This window comes from Triticum dicoccoides, chromosome 5A (genome assembly GCF_002162155.2).
Source record: "Triticum dicoccoides isolate Atlit2015 ecotype Zavitan chromosome 5A, WEW_v2.0, whole genome shotgun sequence".
In the NCBI taxonomy this organism is placed as follows: domain Eukaryota; kingdom Viridiplantae; phylum Streptophyta; class Magnoliopsida; order Poales; family Poaceae; genus Triticum; species Triticum dicoccoides.
Genome location: NC_041388.1, coordinates 199,401,735 through 199,417,942, shown reverse-complemented (window position 1 = coordinate 199,417,942; position 16,208 = coordinate 199,401,735). Strand labels below are relative to the sequence as shown.

Below are 16,208 nucleotides of genomic sequence, written 5' to 3'. Positions count from 1 at the left end.
TAAATGAGTCGTCCCTTGGGGGCTACCAATTGCTCGTGTTGAAAATTTAAGGTACACAAGCCTTAATCTATTATATTGAAAGATCCACTACTAAGTTGGTAGAGTATAAAGCTCTTAACCTTGTGGAAGTGGGTTCAAGCCCCATGGTGGAGATTACATCATATGATGTTATTATCAATGAATCATATACAAAGTCACAGCTCAGTAATATCTTACTGAGCCGGCCCTTGGGGGCTACACGTTGCTGCTCAAGTTTACATGAACATATCTACAAAGTCCCTTCTCATTATTGCATAAAAACCCAGCCCTTGGGGGCTACACTGGTTGAAGTTTTTATGAGCATAAAGCAATTACAACTCCCAAGTTGTTGCAAGCATGACAAACCGACACTTGGGGGCTACATGTGTGGAATATTCAGTTTATATGATTGAGGGGAACAAACCGGATTTCTTCAAGGTTGCAACGCTTATATTGGAGCAAGTCTTAAGTTATCACTATGTTCTCCTCTTAAGACTTAGGGGCTACGGGTATTATGCATATAAAGGAGAAACGTCTTCAAATTATCAGTTTTGAGCAAATCAGGAAGATCAATTATATGACCCGGTATCAACAACAATTATGGCCCGACATCGTCTGTTTTATAACCCGACAATTTTGGTAATGATAAACCGGCAAGTTTTACCTCTTCAAGCCGGCTAAAAGTCAGATGAGTATTTCAAGACCAATATTTTTTAAGCTAGCGCTTTGGAAGCCGATTCAAATGGATTATTTTTTACAATATTTCTCTACAAGAGACCAATGCGAGCAAATTGACTCTGAAGCTGGCCTATTGACCCGGATTTCTCAAAAGAAGTATCTGGATTTTTTGCATTCACAAAGTTTGAACATATATACTAAAGGATATTTGCTATGAGTTCATGGGCATGTATCAAAAAGGAAATGACAAGGATTTAAAGATGATCGGGTACCGACTTACAAGAATTTTTAACCCAAAGCACAACTTGTCAAAGTTGTTCTAGTGTTTATTTTGCAGGATCAGTTTAACATGGATAAATCCAAATTAAACTGGGGGCTAATGTCAGAGATATACCCTGCAGTGGAACCCGGCCGGATGTTTGACCGTCGGACTTGGTGTTTCATTGGTAACTCGCCAGGGCATTAGCGACTCACGGATCTGGCGGCTCACTGGTGTGATGACTCACGAACCTGAAGACTCATGGGTGACCCGGCGGGTGTTTCAGATGGATGACAAGGCCCAAAGCCCAGAATCCGGCTCATGTTATGATGGGCCGGATTAAGAGGAAAGACATAAAGAATATTCTTCTACAAAGGAAGCAAGACTAGGACTCCACTTGTAATAGAGTAATCTTAATCCTAATAGGACTAGTCATGTAACCCGCCCCTTCAACATATATAAGGAGGGGCAGGGCACCCCAAAGAGGGGACAAGCAACAAGAAACAATCTCTATGGCTAGACACAATTAAAGGGGAGCCGGCTTATGCCGCGACTCTCTCATGAGCATAATGAGATCTAGTCACAAACAACATGTAGGGCTATTACCGGACGATGTTTCTCGGGGCCCGAAGCTGTCTAAATCCTTGTCTTGTGTTGCGTCTCTCGATTCCGCTCAACCTCTCTCAAGCTACTACAAAGATGCGTTGGCCTCACGACTAAGTCCTCACACTAGGACATCTGCCGTGACAATTCCACGACACCGCTGGACACGAATCTGAAAGCGGAAGTCAACAATCACCAGCTTATTGTGAAGGACAACACTCTCTTCAGGTATCACCTTGCAATTTAGGCATGCATGCCTAACTTCTCTTCTCGAGAGGATGAAATCAATCTGGTTAGAGTGTTGACCACTACTAAAAGTCACTAGATGTGATTCTCTCTTTAAAGAGGGTGTTAGTTATGATCATGTCGTAGGCTAGAGCAAAGCTAAGACTTCTTCTCCTTCTTGATTCCTGATGCCAAAGCCCTCATGCACCCCTTCAAAACCTGTGTTAGATGTATCCATGTGGCCATTGAGGTCTCTTCCTATGAAGAGCTTCTTGCCAATCAGTACACTCCTAACCATGTCCTCCGAGCCTTCCTAGAACTCCTTTTTGGTGTTCTCATTGTGGCCTACTTGTGGGGCATACGCGCTGATAGCATTAAAAACTAAGTCCCCAACTACCAGCTTGACCAGGATAATCTGATCCCCACATCTCTTGTCGTCTACCACTCCATACTTGAGGCTCTTGTTGATCAAGATGCCTATGCCATTTCTGTTTGCAGTCGCCCGTGTACCACAGCTTGAAGCCGGTATCCTCCACCTTCTTTGCCTTTTGTCCCCTCCATTTAGTTTCTTGGATGCAAAGGATATCAACACTTCTCCTCACCGTTCTATCAACTAGCTCCCGAAGCTTCCCTGTCAGAGACTCTACGTTCCAGCTACCTAAGCGGATCCTCCTAGGCTCGGCTAGCTTCCTTACCCTTCGCACTCGTCGAGTCAAATGCGAAGACCCTTGCTCATTTTCCACTACATCCAGGCGCCGATATAGCGCGCCACTAAGGATGCGACGACCCGATCCTCGCTCACTTGCCCTCGTATCCAGATCAAGATACAACGCGCCACCGGGGGTGACGGCCCGGCCCTTGCCCATTGACACCACACCCGGGTTCCGGTGTGGCGCGTCACTGAGAGGGTTACGCCCCAACGAAAATCTTTTGGGTTTCATCTCCATAAGAGTGGCTGAGTTTTTACGTTGGCTCGCCAAGCCTATCACAACCCTCTTCTTTACCCGATCTTGGGACCGGCTATGTTGAGACAACATAGGCAGAGTTGTGTACAGCTATTAACATGTTAATATATTTTTTACAGAAAATGGTAAAACAGACTTTTTACATGCTTTTCACACTCCCAAGTCGGATAATGTTAATATAGTAGGAGGAGTGCATATTGGCAAATCGATGCAAGCTTACAGTATGTCTTGGCAAGCAATGAATTTATAGTACGATAGAGTAAATACTACGAATTTAGAGTGTCATGTAGCCAATTTTGCCTAGATACCAGGTTCAAACAGCCTCATCTAAAATAAGCAAATTTGTGTTCCAAGGGTTATAATCACTGGTTTCATTTACTGATAGTAATCAACAAAACATAAAATCGGACACTTGAACAATAACATGCACATGATATTAAGAATGTCAGATTGACCGAATCCATTGATATGAAAATTTAAAAATATATCTCTATTCCTAAAAGAGGAGTCATGGTACGGCGGTTGTCCTTTCGTCTCGTTTGGCTTCGTTGCCCATCATCGATCGATAGCTCCCACCGATCACACATCCTCCTCATCCATCTATCTTTTCCATCCCACTAGAAAAAAAAGGTGAAGAAATAAACCAGCGACCCCTACCTAGCCGCCGCACCCCACCCCGCCCCTCCTCTTCCATCTCGATCCAATCTTCCTCTCCCCTCACCATGCCGCCGCCGCCCAGCCCTGGCGCGCAACGAGCTTGCTTGCTCGCACCGATGTCGGCCACTCCACTCGCCGCCTGCTACCCTCGTCATTGCAATGTATCCCTCTCTGCCCGCACGAAACGCCGAGCAGCCACGACGGTACCCACGCGCCTCGGCCATGACAACCTCGATATCCATGGCAAGGTGGCCGGCGGCTGGCGGAGGTCAGGTTGAGCAGCTGGGATTTGGTGGCCGGTCGGCGAGGCACTGAAGGAGGATGTCCCAGGCCTCAGGAGTTCGGAGGCGAGGTCAGGTGGCGGCACGACGAGCTAATGGAAGGGACGTGAGGGTGCAGACCTGGCCGGAGGAGGTCGGGCCAGAGCCGGGGGGCATAGAGGGCAGCCGGTTCATGGGGGGCCAGGCCTGGCAGGGTGGTTCGCGACCCAAGATCGGCCACAGGCTAAGGCCGACGAGCGAGGTAAATTTATTGTCCGTTTACATAGGGCTAGAGCAAGATCGGCCACATGCTTTGGTGGGACTTATCTGATTCTTCACACAATCTGCAAGCTGTCCAGAGGTTGAATAACACTAGCGATTATCTCTCACACACCAGCAATTTCTCAATATATAGTGCCGTTTTGATTAGATAAGTTTGTGTCGGTTTTACATGGCACTTATCTCTGGCTCACAGACACTTCCATGGACCTTTGCTACTGCTAACAGTCTGTATTGTACACTCCGACGTCCACAACCAAATCAAGGACGGGAGTTTGCGAGGCACTGAAGCACAGCGCAAGGGCACCATCTCCATGGCCAACTCCGGGACCAAGGCGATCGACATTTTCTTGGCTGGTCCATGGTGATTGCTCCCATGTCTCTTTTATTTTTTGTTCTTTACAAAATTTGCTTCTATAATATCATCATTTAGTGAATTTTACCTACCTACACGAGATATGACTGGCGCTTCCCTATTCTCTAAGGTAATGTATCAATTTGCTGCTTAGTTAGGAAGAGGATGAATCATGTTGGATTTGCAGCGAGAGGAAGCTTGTCGACTTGATGAACAGGGTAATGTTTACTGAGGGCGGCTCGGCAAGGAGGAGACCGGATGTTTGTCGTTGACCTACTTTGGAAGTGAGCTTATTTATCTCATCTGGTCGTTGTTTCCCCTTGATTAACTTTAGATGGGGAAGCTTGATCTCATAATGTCCATGGAGATAAAGCGGCTCGGACAAAGCAAAGGAGAAAATACATGCCCAAAACTGTTGATCCTGATTTTCCGACAATAATCACTTCATATGAGATGGCCATGTTTGATGCAAAATTTTCTTGCTAATTATAAGTGGAAGTATGTTGTTGTAGATGAGGTAATGGAATAGCACATGATCTGAATTATTGTTCTTGTAGATGTCTCTCCCTTCCCCATGTATTTACGTGTTGGCCGGATTCTTTTTTCCAGGGGCATCGGTTGAAAAATGCAAAGTGCAAATTATTGAGGGAGTTGAGGCGCATTTCAATGGATAACAAGCTCCTTTTGACTTGAACACCTCTTTAGAATAATCTAGCAGACTTGTGGTCGCTACTGAATTTCATTTTTCCTGATATATTCTCATCCCATGACGAATTTGATTCATGGTATGATTCATTTCCTACCATCTAATCTGCAATTTCTGTATGTGTTTTTTTTCATTTGTCTTAGAATCCTTGAATTAGTTTTGTTTTGCAGTAACTGGTTGCCGTCTCATGCCTTTTCTTTGTGTTTTACAGTTTTATGTTGTAGTTATATATAAGTTACCTGGATTATCCAATGTAACATTTGTTTAGCTTTCAAAGGTTTAGCTTTCTCACTGCCTGGATGTTGTACTGATAGTCAATAAATATATGTATCTAACTGCACAGATATGGCATTTGTCAGGTTTCTTTAAAGTATATTGGTCCTTAATTTGTTGAGATATCAGTTTCCTAGTATAAGCCGAATTGTAGTAACTTGGCTGGGGCACTACACATTTATTAAGAATATATAAATGGCTGGTCACAATAGTGGCATTGCAGGCTAGAACAATTACAACCCCTCATGGATTATTCTAAAAAAAACGAGGTACTACCATCTTATCCGCTTTTCAAAAAGGAAGAATGCATGAACCATGGCAGAGGAGAAAGGACCTCATGTTCCAGAGCAGCCAGTTGTGGTTATACAGCTTTGTATACGGGTGTTCTTTATTGTAAAATTGGGCTGTGTAAATCATAAGGAGCTTTAGTTGATATGAGTATCTGCAATGGCAGACATATGTTATGACATTTCGTCTTCTGATTTATGTTGTGTACCTGACACAGATATGCCATGTCTGTCAAATTGTGTATTAGTTTTTAGTTGAGCTTTAGTTGTACTATTTTTATGTTGTCTGTTAATATGTCGTGTTTGCTATGATGTATGTGGTATGCCGATGGATAAAGTAATATGGATATATTATTTAGAACTATTCAGATGGTCCCTAAACATGTGATATTGCCATCCACTGATGGCGGCGATCGTTTTACAGGTTTGATTTTTCTGGAAGTTTGATGAGGAACAAGAGGAAGAAACTGATGAGAAGAAAAGAGTCCTTGTTGTCTCAAAGCTTCATGCCATTTTGCGTCCACTCCTTTTAAGGGGGGTGGAGGAGGATGTAGAATACATGCTCCCACGAAAGAAATAATCATATATGCTAACATGACTGAATATTAGAAGAAAATCCAGAGTCACTTGATTGAGCAGACATGTGGCAACAACTTGCATGAGAGTGCATATATTGGTGGAGAGAAGAGGAGGAGCGGGCAATGCCGTGGAGGAGAAGACAGTGGTGAAAAGAAGGTGCGGGCTGAATGAAGTGGTGTCAAGGGGAGGCTGCAGTGAGATGTCGTGGAGGGGAGTGATGGCAGCGACGACGACGTGGCGAGGAGAGCAGGCCGGGCTAATGAGAGTCAGAGAGTGAAATGCATTTTTAAGACTAGTAAGCGTGCACGTGCAAATGCACGTCTCAACTAATATATATATAAGAATTAACATACTAGAAAGATATTTTGATTGCACTAAAAAGTACTATTATAAATCAAGAAGACACTTCAATGTATCATCGACTCATTGTATTCATAGAGCCAAAAAATTATAGCAGTATTTCCTGATGAAGCTGATCAATTCTCTCAAACATCCGAAATGTTGTGTGCAGCTTCACTGTTGATGTAGTTGAGTAGGTGCACCAAAAATTGCTTCCTTATCTGGTCACCATCCTGAATGAAAATAGCAAGTCAATCTAAGTTTTTGCATAGTAGAACATAAAATCATGAAATAATGAATATTGACCCTGCAAATTGGTAGATTTAGTTCCTTCGCATTCCATGAGTGCAATAAACTAAAAGCAAAATAATCAGACCAGTTCTTGTAGATATATGCATTATCATTATCTTGAGCGTTAGAAAAACTAAATAATATGCTTTAGTGGTTTGAAAGGTAGTCAGTTGTCTTTGTTTTTTGGAACACGAGCTGGTAATCGACGACGGCAGAAGAAAAAAAGACATCATCCCATTCAGGATTTGCTACTTGGGGTGTGCTTTAGGTATAATGAGATGCACATCTTTCAGAGTTGGAACTCGGTGGGCATCAACTCTCTTGCGCATCATACTAAACACGAGCAAGAAACTTAAGCATGCGATAAGAGAGGAAAGAATTCAGACAAGTTGATTTAATTTGGAAAGGCTTATGCATCACATTGATGCTATAGACTCCATATACCAAGCATCATGTCGAAACCACAGTGAGTACTTACAACATCTTAACATTAGAACATTGTACGCAATATCCCATTGATGTCACAATCAGTATAATGAAACAGAAAATCACATCTAATCCCATAAAAGATTACATTTGCTAAGTGCAATGTCTGAACGGATAGCAGCATATGATTATTCAAGAGGGACATCACTTTGCTAAGCAAAAATTGTAAGTGATACAGAAAAATAATTATATCACAAATATGAATGGAACTATGCTCCAACAAAAGTATAAAACGAATGAATCAAAAGCAAAGGCGCTTATGAGCTTGTTCATTTAGATTGATACTGGTAGCTAGTTCCTTACGTGCAGATGTATTCTCTTGAGAAACATGACACCTTAAAAACTATACACGGGACACTGTATATTGAACTCAACAACAAAAGTTTGGGTTCTATTAAGTTGAATATCATCAACCTAACTTGGAAACATAAAATTGTTACTGCCAGAGTTCGTACTTCCATATATGTTGTGCCTCCTTTCATCTTCTCTACAATTGGGTACTCGAGATTGAAGCTGATTCTGCCTCCAACCTTTACTGGGACAAAAAAGACCATTTCACTGTCGAGAATTACAACAGTGCTCAGTTTCATCAACTATTCATTTCTCATATTCATTACTCTAGTAATGGTTACTTTGCTCCTAAACTGGTAGTATTCCCACTGTACATGTCTTGGATGTTTTTTGGCTTTCAAAATCGATTGCTGCTTGTGGTGTTATCAAATTTCCAAAAAAGCACCAGCTGCAATCAAGAATAGTACATTACCTATCCACTTTTTTTAAAGGACATTACATATCCACTTAATCCACAAGACACTCCTACAGAAATCAAGTCATTTTTTTCCTCTACTAATGTATACAGGAAGCAGCATTTTTTCAGGTTCAGTCATGACTACCTCTTTGCAAGGCAGGTAAGCCAGGAACCCGTCGGCTGCTCTGCTCCCACTGCTGGGGAGTGGTGAGGTGGAACACCGAATGAGGAGGGTAGTGAAGGAACCACTGTGAATTTTTAACATCATAAGATATTTATGTACTGCAAATATTCTGAAATTTGTACACCAGCCAGTATGCACTCTCTAGCAAGCAGCCAAATATTCTGAAATATGTACAGCAGCCAGTATGTACAACAACCAGTCTTCAGGGATAGCTAGCACCCAATGAACTATTTTATGAAAAAACAATCAGTGAATATGATACCGCAATTGTTGCCTCTAAAACAAAATCACTAAGTTGTAGTTTACAAATTATGATGCTATACATGTCACCAATTATCTAGCTTCCTACGGCACTAACTTCTTACCAGTTGACACCGAAGCGCCTAGCTGAGTTTTGACACACCCTCGTCGAAGGACCTCTTTGAACTCTAACTGTACCAACAACTGCCTTCTCAGTTAAAACATGGTGCGCCCAAACTGCAGTGCAAAGGAAAAATTCAATCACTTTACCAAAAGGTCGGAATAACTCTGGCAAAAATGATTCCAGTTGTAAAACGTGAATGCTGCTGAACTAACTTGTTTATTTGTAACCAATCTCACTTGTTTTAATACCAGAAAAGTTTATGCATTTAATATAAAAAATACACAACATATGCACAGCCATACATTATCCACCCTAAATGAAGCTTAATTCCACAAAAGGATTATCTTCATCATTAGCATTAGAAAGGGGATAAAAATCTTACATGTAAAGCAACATCCTATGACAGAGTACACGCCAATGAATTATGTATTATTTAAAATTCCTGATAGGACACAAAATAACTTGGTATGAATGTTCATGATATTCATTATGTGATCGAGTGGCGGAAAAAATGGTGTACGAAATGTTAATGGAATACCTTATGTGGACTTTGGAACTGCAATATGATGCAGGCAACGAACAAGTATAGTAGATAAAAATTCTCCAGCTTCCATGGCACCTATATGGTCAAAATAATAACCATGTATTCCCTCATGTGCAGTAACAATAGCATCAATCTGGAAACTTACTGCATCGCTGCGGTGATTCGCAACAGAACCACATGTTTCTTCTTGCGTCATGCAACATCAGTCTCTGCAAATCTAACATATTGAATTTGGGAGCACGCCCATGGAGCGGAGGTTGATGATAGCAGCCGCATCCTCCCATGGGAGGAGTGGGTGGCGACGACGGATCACGCCTTGCCGGCGAAGTCCAAGGGAGGCGGCAGATCCCGCTGTTCAAGGGTGTCCTGCGGCTTCAGTACATGTTGCATCTGACACAACGCAGGAGACAAACCTCCTAGCAAAATGAGCAAATGGTCATTCAATAATTATGATATGCAGAGTATGAACATACCATTTGTGTGTGTGTTGGTTATGTTTCTCAAAGGTGTACATTCCTTGGATCCTAACAGAGCATGTGCCTCAACTGTTAGTTGACCATTAACAATATTCAGAGCCTGAGACTTCTTTTCTTGTCGGGACATACGACGTTTTTCAAGGAATGCTGCTCTCTTCTCATCAGACATTCGGGCATACAATGTATTCCTTTTTGCTTCTTGACTATTAGTAGTGACATTTGCATTCTCAATCATAGACGAGTTCGTTATGTCTTTAAATGGGGAACGATGCGTAGTCATTCCTGGAACTTTGTCTGGATTACTCTTGCTCATCCTTTAGGAAAAACACAAATGTTAAAGAAAAATCAACAAAGTACAGAAAGAGGTGAAAAAGCATATGTAATAATCAGACATTGGAACAGCATGTACAATGTGCGACTACAGAGTTCAGAGTAAGCAACATTGATAAAGTGCAGGAGCCTCAACATAGATAGACGGATCGGAATCATCTTCCCATTATGTACAACTATCCCATTATGCAGTCCACTGCTGCAATACAGATGTTTGCATCTGTTTTAACTATGGCACTCTATGAAGCAAGCCTAGAACTGACAGCAAGCCTAGAACTCACAGCAGCAGAAATTAGAAGGCAGTGGTATTGAACATGCGTACAATTAAACCAAAAATTGTCACTGCAACCAGGAAGAATGTGAGGGGAAAGCACCTGCAGTGTGGAGGACCGGCGGTGCCTGTGTCCGGGCGGTGCATGGACGCGGCGGCCCGAGCGGCTGGAGCGTGAGCGTGGCGGTCCGGGCGCCTGGAGCTATGGCGCCGTGGTCCGCCTGGAGCATGGACGGGGCGGCCCGGGAGCCTCGAGCGTGGGCGCCGCGGTCCGCCTGGAGCGTGGATGGGGCGGCCTGGGCGCCTCAAGCGTGGGCGTGGCAGACCGGGCGCTTGGAGCGTGGGCGGCAGTCCGGGCTACGCGTGGACGCGGCGGTCCGGCGACGCGTGCAGATGGAGGCAGGCGGTGGCTGGCGGGGAGGGAAGAGGTGGGGCGAGGTGTGGGGCGCTGGGCAATGGAAAACTGCCCCGAGGGCGTGGTCGCGAGAGAGCAGAGGGCAGCGACCTGTTGGTGAGGATGTTAACCCAATGGCATGGTGGGTAATTAATTAACATAATGGCATGGTGGGTAATTAAAGCATAAAACGCATTTAGTATGCTGGAGGGATGTAGACCATCTGATTGCAGGTTTCGATGGATAGGATGATTTGGTTCTCCACCCTCTCGTGCTTTTATAGTGGTAGTAGATGAGAACAGAAAAGAGCGGTTGTTTTTTTTAGGGAAAAGCGATTGTTTGCTATGAGAGAAATGTCACATACCTTTTTATATAGTGAAAATATCGCACACCATAGCAAGTCATTTGTGAAGAATAATTACCAATAAGTGATTTATATGTAAGTCTATAGTTTACTAAAATTGGAATGCGACTCACTACTAAAAAGCACGATCCCAAGCAGGCAGCTGACCAATGAATATATATTCACTTTTGTAGAATAGAGATAAAACTAATGGATTTGGATGATGCTTTGAAAATGTCAATTGACAAATCATTATGATGGATGGACCGAAAACTCTTTGAGTCTTACACAATTGAAAGAGATGCATACAAATAATTGTTCTTTATATAATTTTTGCACGTGATAATACAAAAAGATGTATTTTTATATATGTTTATTTTGCAGAGCATGAGAGAGGTGGAGATGTATTATGTCGATGTTCAAAAAGAATCTATCGACAAGGGTGTTGACGCAATTTTGTTGGAAGGGGCAAAAAATTCACCAAGTTATATATACAACAATACAAGTATATATGCAATTAGGATAAAAATTAAAAGGCCCATGGCAACACACGGGCATTCTACTAGTGTTTAGTAAAGAACATACTTATAGACTGTAACAAAGTCCAGTTTCAATGGAAAATTATGAAAAGGAAAGCAATCAACAAGGCTTATAAAAATTGAATATCCGCAGAAGAGCCGAGAAATAACCTTGCATAAACATGGTGGTACATCCACTTCCTCTCCACAAAGGAATAACAAAATATGGGCTACAAAAAAGATCAAATTAGTTAAGAAAATAAATAGTTCAGAAAACAATCATGGTGATGCAATCAAAACTCCAACCAACAAATAAATACTACCTCCATTTTTGTATACAAGGCCACAAACCCATATTACAGGTACCAAGGTAGAAATTAATGGCTACTTAAGCCACTGTTGCAAGCTAGACTTTTCTCCTTGCTTGACGTGTTAATTAATGTGTATTTTTCTCTCCAACGCACAACAAGACAACTCTCTCACTCCTTGTTGGTTGATTAATGTGGTGCATGCAAACCAACATTTGCATGCAAGGGGTATTAATGTCCTCAGTTGCTAGTACGAGGCAAATCTCATCAATTTTATCTCGATTGGTGTTAGTGGCCTTGTATAGCTGCAAATTGTAATTTTGATAGTGGCCTTGTCTACAAAAATGGAGGGAGTACCATGTAGCCGATCTTTGTTCCAAGGGACGGTAAAGCTTTGCTTTAATAGATACACCTATATGACCTCTTCCCAAGTGGTACTAATGTTCCACGAAAAGAATAGCGACACAAACAAATTGTACAAAAGAAATGTCAGGAACTCAGGATGGATTCAAGTTAACAACACAAATGCAGTAAGCAGTATGCGTAGATACAAAATAATGCTTTAGTGTCAACAGCATAAGACATACAAAAATTAGTAATTGGATGATAATTAGGCAAAGCCAAAACTTAGTTTGCTGATTTTCTGGGCTAACAGGACATTATGTGAGATTACTGGTCACGCCACTAGCCTTTTGAATACAGAAATTCCTAGGGACGATATTAGGTTCCTCCCCACACTTGATGCAAATAATGCATGGTTTTTGCAACATATCGGACAAGACGGTCTAAATATCCTACTTGTTTCTGCTATTTTCCAACCTACAGGTTCGATTCTTTGCCCAAACAAAAGCATACAGCAAGTTGTCTTGCCTTCAGGTAGGGGCATGACAGATTATCAGATGCAAAACGCTATATATAACAGCTAGTAAAGCACGTAACTCATACCAACCCACAAATATCCATCTGCCTTCCCTTTTCTTGCTTTCCCTGCCTATCTCCACACACGATCCATCTTACCCATCCGACCCATTAATATGTCCCGTTAAACGATTTTCACCTGGAAAACTGCAACTGACATGAGAGTGTACAGACAATAGGATGATATGGGCAAGTCTATTAAGCATTGAGCAGCAACTGTGATCCAAGCACTTTGAGGGCGCAAGGCCCTGAGAGCATATCTCATGGCTCTAGATTCTCGAACAGGAACGATAATTTGGTTCCCTTGCAGTGGTGGCATTTATAAGCTCATATCACGCTCTATACAATATTGGTATCCACCGCACTTACGGGGAAAGTAGAACAATGTTTGCCCTTCTGCTAATCTCTTTAAACTAAAACCTGCTTCTCCTCTTAATGAGAAGATGCGACAAAGCCATTTGCGTGTTCTCGAAAAAAAGAACCCCCCTCAATGTGTGACATCTCTCTTAGGATAAAATAGCAAGGTGCAATGTTTATGTACTGATTTATTTTTCAATTTTTCTGTTTTCTATTGAGTATACTATGCTGTCAAAGAGCCTATACGGCTCACAGAATTGGCCCCGAGCCCATGACTCATGTCTATGCCCCTAAACAATTGGCCCTGAAAACCTGAATTAGCAAATATCCTAGAGAGCTCAACACATTTCAATGGATCACTCGTTTGATTTTCATTCTTGAAAGAACATTCAGACACATTTTCATTCTACCAGTACAAAATATGAAATTTGTACGCTTATCGACAGCATCAGATGTGACCTCCTCAATGCTAGTACAGGTAAAAACAAAACGTACAACAAAAGGAGAAGGAGATGAGAAGGGGAATGGAACTGACGTCATCCCATGCCGCGACGAGGTGTTCGGGGGAGAGGCCCTTGGCGCGCTCGACGTCGAGGATGGATCCCAGCTTCTTCGGCTCCAAGGGGGTGAATCCGCTCGCGAACCGGGAGTACCCTCTCCGCGGTAGCCAGCGGGCAAGCTCGGCCGGCGTGGCGGCTGCCTCCGCCAACAGATGTGGCGCTAGAGGGACAGGACAGCCGCCACGTGAGAGGGTGGGGCTCCGGAGTGATCCGGCCGCCGCAGAGCGCAGGAGTCGCAGTGGTAGCTGCCGCATAGCCGGAGCAGCAGGGAGGCTGGTGGTGGTGGTTTTTTTTTTCCTTCAGATGGTGGTGGAGTGTTTTGTGATTAGGCCAGCTCTTCAATCGGCGTGAAGGAGGCTGATGGTTGCGAGGCGTGGAGAAAGCTGATGGTGGCGGAGCATGGAAGAGACTGCAAGGTCCACGGAGGGAGAACAAGTTAGCTTTGTTTCAGATGACACACAAATTAGAAGAATTCGTTACGATGCCGCCATATCAGTAGTAAAGATGGCGGAACTGATGATGAGGACATGAATCAGACGACATTTTCTTTGATGGTACATTAAAGAAACAGTTAGCAAGTGGAGCAGTAAAAGCTGGAGGGGAAACTAGGTTTCTGGAAGAAGAATCAGAAGGGTACGGTAGCCCGTTGATGTAAGCTAAGTTACTACCCAACACCAAGTTCAGTCTCGTCCTCCTTTCTGTTACAGATTGTCCAGATTCTGAAGAACAAATTATTCGGAAACAAAACATTCGATTTGGCTGGGCCTTAAGCCTGAATATTATGCAAAGAATTTCCTTATGACTGTAGATTGTTCAATTTTGGTTCAGGAATCAGAGACTTTTTTTCTGACTGAACATTATTCGGAAAGAAGCACATTCAGTTTGGCTCATCAGACACTAATTCTGCCTGGGCCTCCTCTTCAATTCCGAATTCATCTCAGTCAACTTAGAAAATCAAAGATGACACACAAATTCATCCATCCATTTATCTATCTAGGAGTATGCTTTTGTTTCAGATGTAATAATAATACTTAATAAGAAGAATATTGGATGTAGATGTTTTGTTTCTATCTAGGAATATAATGGTGCTGGCAAAGAGGATGTGGAAAGTATACATACCCAGCCAGGTGAATCAGACCGACGTGCATGGGATTCATCGATGGAACAACCAAACCAAACCAATCCATGGATGGAATCACCAATTTGTCTCTCAGGCGATGAGTGAGTTTCCTAGACAGAGACAGACAGCGTCTCTATTAGCTGCTGCAACCTGCACCTGCAAAGCAAGGCCGGTCATCACCTCGTCTCGCCTCGGAATTGGAATGGCCGGCAGGTCACAAACAAAGCCAGCTGGAATGGATATGCGCTCACGTACGTATTATCAGCCGGCCGGCACCGCCGCAAGCGTCGCATCTCCATCTACATCACCTACCTACAGCCACCACCAGCCTCACCACCCGGCCTGGGCGGCGGCGGCGACTCCGAAGAGGCAGGGTGCGGGCGTGCGGCTCATGCGTCGTGCGGCGGCGGCGGGTATGTGGGGACGACGAGCAAAGGGGGGCGGACCGGAGGGGAGGCGTGGAGGAGGCTTGTGGCGGCGGCGGCAGAGCCCGCGCTCGGGGCGTGCTTCCCTGACGAGGTTTTTTCTTTTTCTTCTTTTTTGAGCGGTAGGCGACGAGGGTGGTTCTGAGTCGCGTCGCTACGGGCGCCCCTATTTGTCGCTTTAAGCGAGCCAGGGTAGCTCTCGCAACGGGACAGCCCCGGATGGGCCGGCCCAGCCGCGCGGGAGGCCAGCCGCCTGGAGTGTTTTACACACGCACGCACGCACGCACGCACGCACGCGCGCGCGCACACATCTTTATCTTTATCTTTATCTTTATCTTTACCTTATATATATATATATATACACTAATAAAGCGGCTATCGCTTCTGCCCGTCCGTCATTAAAACTGCCCATAAAGTTGCAAATAATTACCCATCAATGCCACCGGTAAGTGAGAAGAACGTTTTTTTTTCCGCGCTCGCTCATAGCTCAATAAGGGGAGATCCCCTCATATACAATGACCAGGCGAGCAGCGCACTGGTTGGTTCCGTGACCTACCGTGCTAGAGGTCGTGGGTTCGATTCCCACAACCACCCTTTTCCTTTAAAAAATCAATTACTTTTTGAAATTTTCATATCTTTGAAACCCTAACTTTAAATCTGACATGCCATATATGAAAATTCATCAGAAAAATATGTAGATTTCAAATATGCTATTATCATTAATTTTTGAAATTACGTTCAGGGTGCAAACTTAAATAACACCTTCTTTGTATGATGAGATATTTTAGAAATGCCTATTACATATGTCCTTATAGATTGGTTGTTTTTGTGGAGCTATCCTATATGTTTGCAACCAAATTAAGTCTTGAACTGAATTATGATTGCACACACACACACACACACACATTCGCGTCGCGTCGCATATATATGCGGTGGGTATATTCATCAGAAAAATATGTAGATTTCAAATATGCTATTATCATTAATTTTTGAAATTACGTTCAGGGTGCAAACTTAAATAATACCTTCTTTGTATGATGAGATATTTTAGAAATGCCTATTACATATGTCCTTATAGATTGGTTGTT

At 43.2% G+C, this 16,208-nt stretch overlaps 1 protein-coding gene and 1 long non-coding RNA gene across 17 annotated transcripts; one reads left to right on the top strand and one right to left on the bottom strand.

Annotated features, from left to right (window-relative positions):
• Positions 1-3,348: 3,348 nt before the first annotated feature.
• Positions 3,349-6,615, top strand: LOC119300705. 4 transcript variants are annotated; one of them, XR_005146633.1, is made up of 4 exons: positions 3,349-3,927; positions 4,141-4,816; positions 4,909-5,084; positions 5,502-5,839. It is a non-coding gene; the product is annotated as an uncharacterized LOC119300705 (long non-coding RNA). The 4 variants fall into 4 exon arrangements; XR_005146634.1 differs by lacking the exon at positions 5,502-5,839 and adding an exon at positions 5,990-6,615 and having other exon boundaries at positions 3,350-3,927; positions 4,173-4,816; XR_005146631.1 differs by lacking the exon at positions 5,502-5,839 and adding an exon at positions 5,990-6,615 and having other exon boundaries at positions 3,350-3,927.
• LOC119300704 lies at positions 6,581-15,252 on the bottom strand. 13 transcript variants are annotated; one of them, XR_005146630.1, is made up of 12 exons: positions 14,951-15,252; positions 14,695-14,851; positions 13,551-13,984; positions 12,686-12,805; positions 11,604-11,662; positions 9,246-9,890; positions 9,095-9,175; positions 8,939-8,998; positions 8,558-8,669; positions 8,154-8,256; positions 7,716-7,999; positions 6,601-6,716 (listed from the first exon to the last, which is right to left on the bottom strand). XR_005146630.1 is itself a non-coding variant. In XM_037577606.1 (9 exons), the coding sequence occupies exons 5-9, from the start codon at positions 9,382-9,384 to the stop codon at positions 6,630-6,632; spliced, it is 516 nt and encodes a 171-aa protein (XP_037433503.1). In that variant the 5' UTR covers positions 9,385-9,890; positions 10,281-10,682; positions 11,604-11,662; positions 14,695-14,851; positions 14,951-15,252; the 3' UTR covers positions 6,604-6,629. The 13 variants fall into 13 exon arrangements, 2 of the variants coding, with proteins under 2 accessions (XP_037433503.1, XP_037433504.1); XR_005146620.1 differs by lacking the exon at positions 12,686-12,805 and adding an exon at positions 10,281-10,682; XR_005146621.1 differs by lacking the exon at positions 12,686-12,805 and adding an exon at positions 10,281-10,682 and having other exon boundaries at positions 7,716-7,818.
• Positions 15,253-16,208: the final 956 nt, after the last annotated feature.

Bases quoted from the DNA above. Each gene is read 5' to 3' on its own strand.
- LOC119300704 (XM_037577606.1), bottom strand. From the start codon at position 9,384: ATGGGAGGATGCGGCTGCTATCATCAACCTCCGCTCCATGGGCGTGCT. The intron at 8,670-9,245 runs GTAAGTTTCCAG...TTTGCACTGCAG, and splicing joins CGAATCACCGCAGCGATGCA to TTTGGGCGCACCATGTTTTA. The intron at 6,717-7,715 runs GTACGAACTCTG...ATTTTCATTCAG, and splicing joins GAGGCACAACATATATGGAA to GATGGTGACCAGATAAGGAA.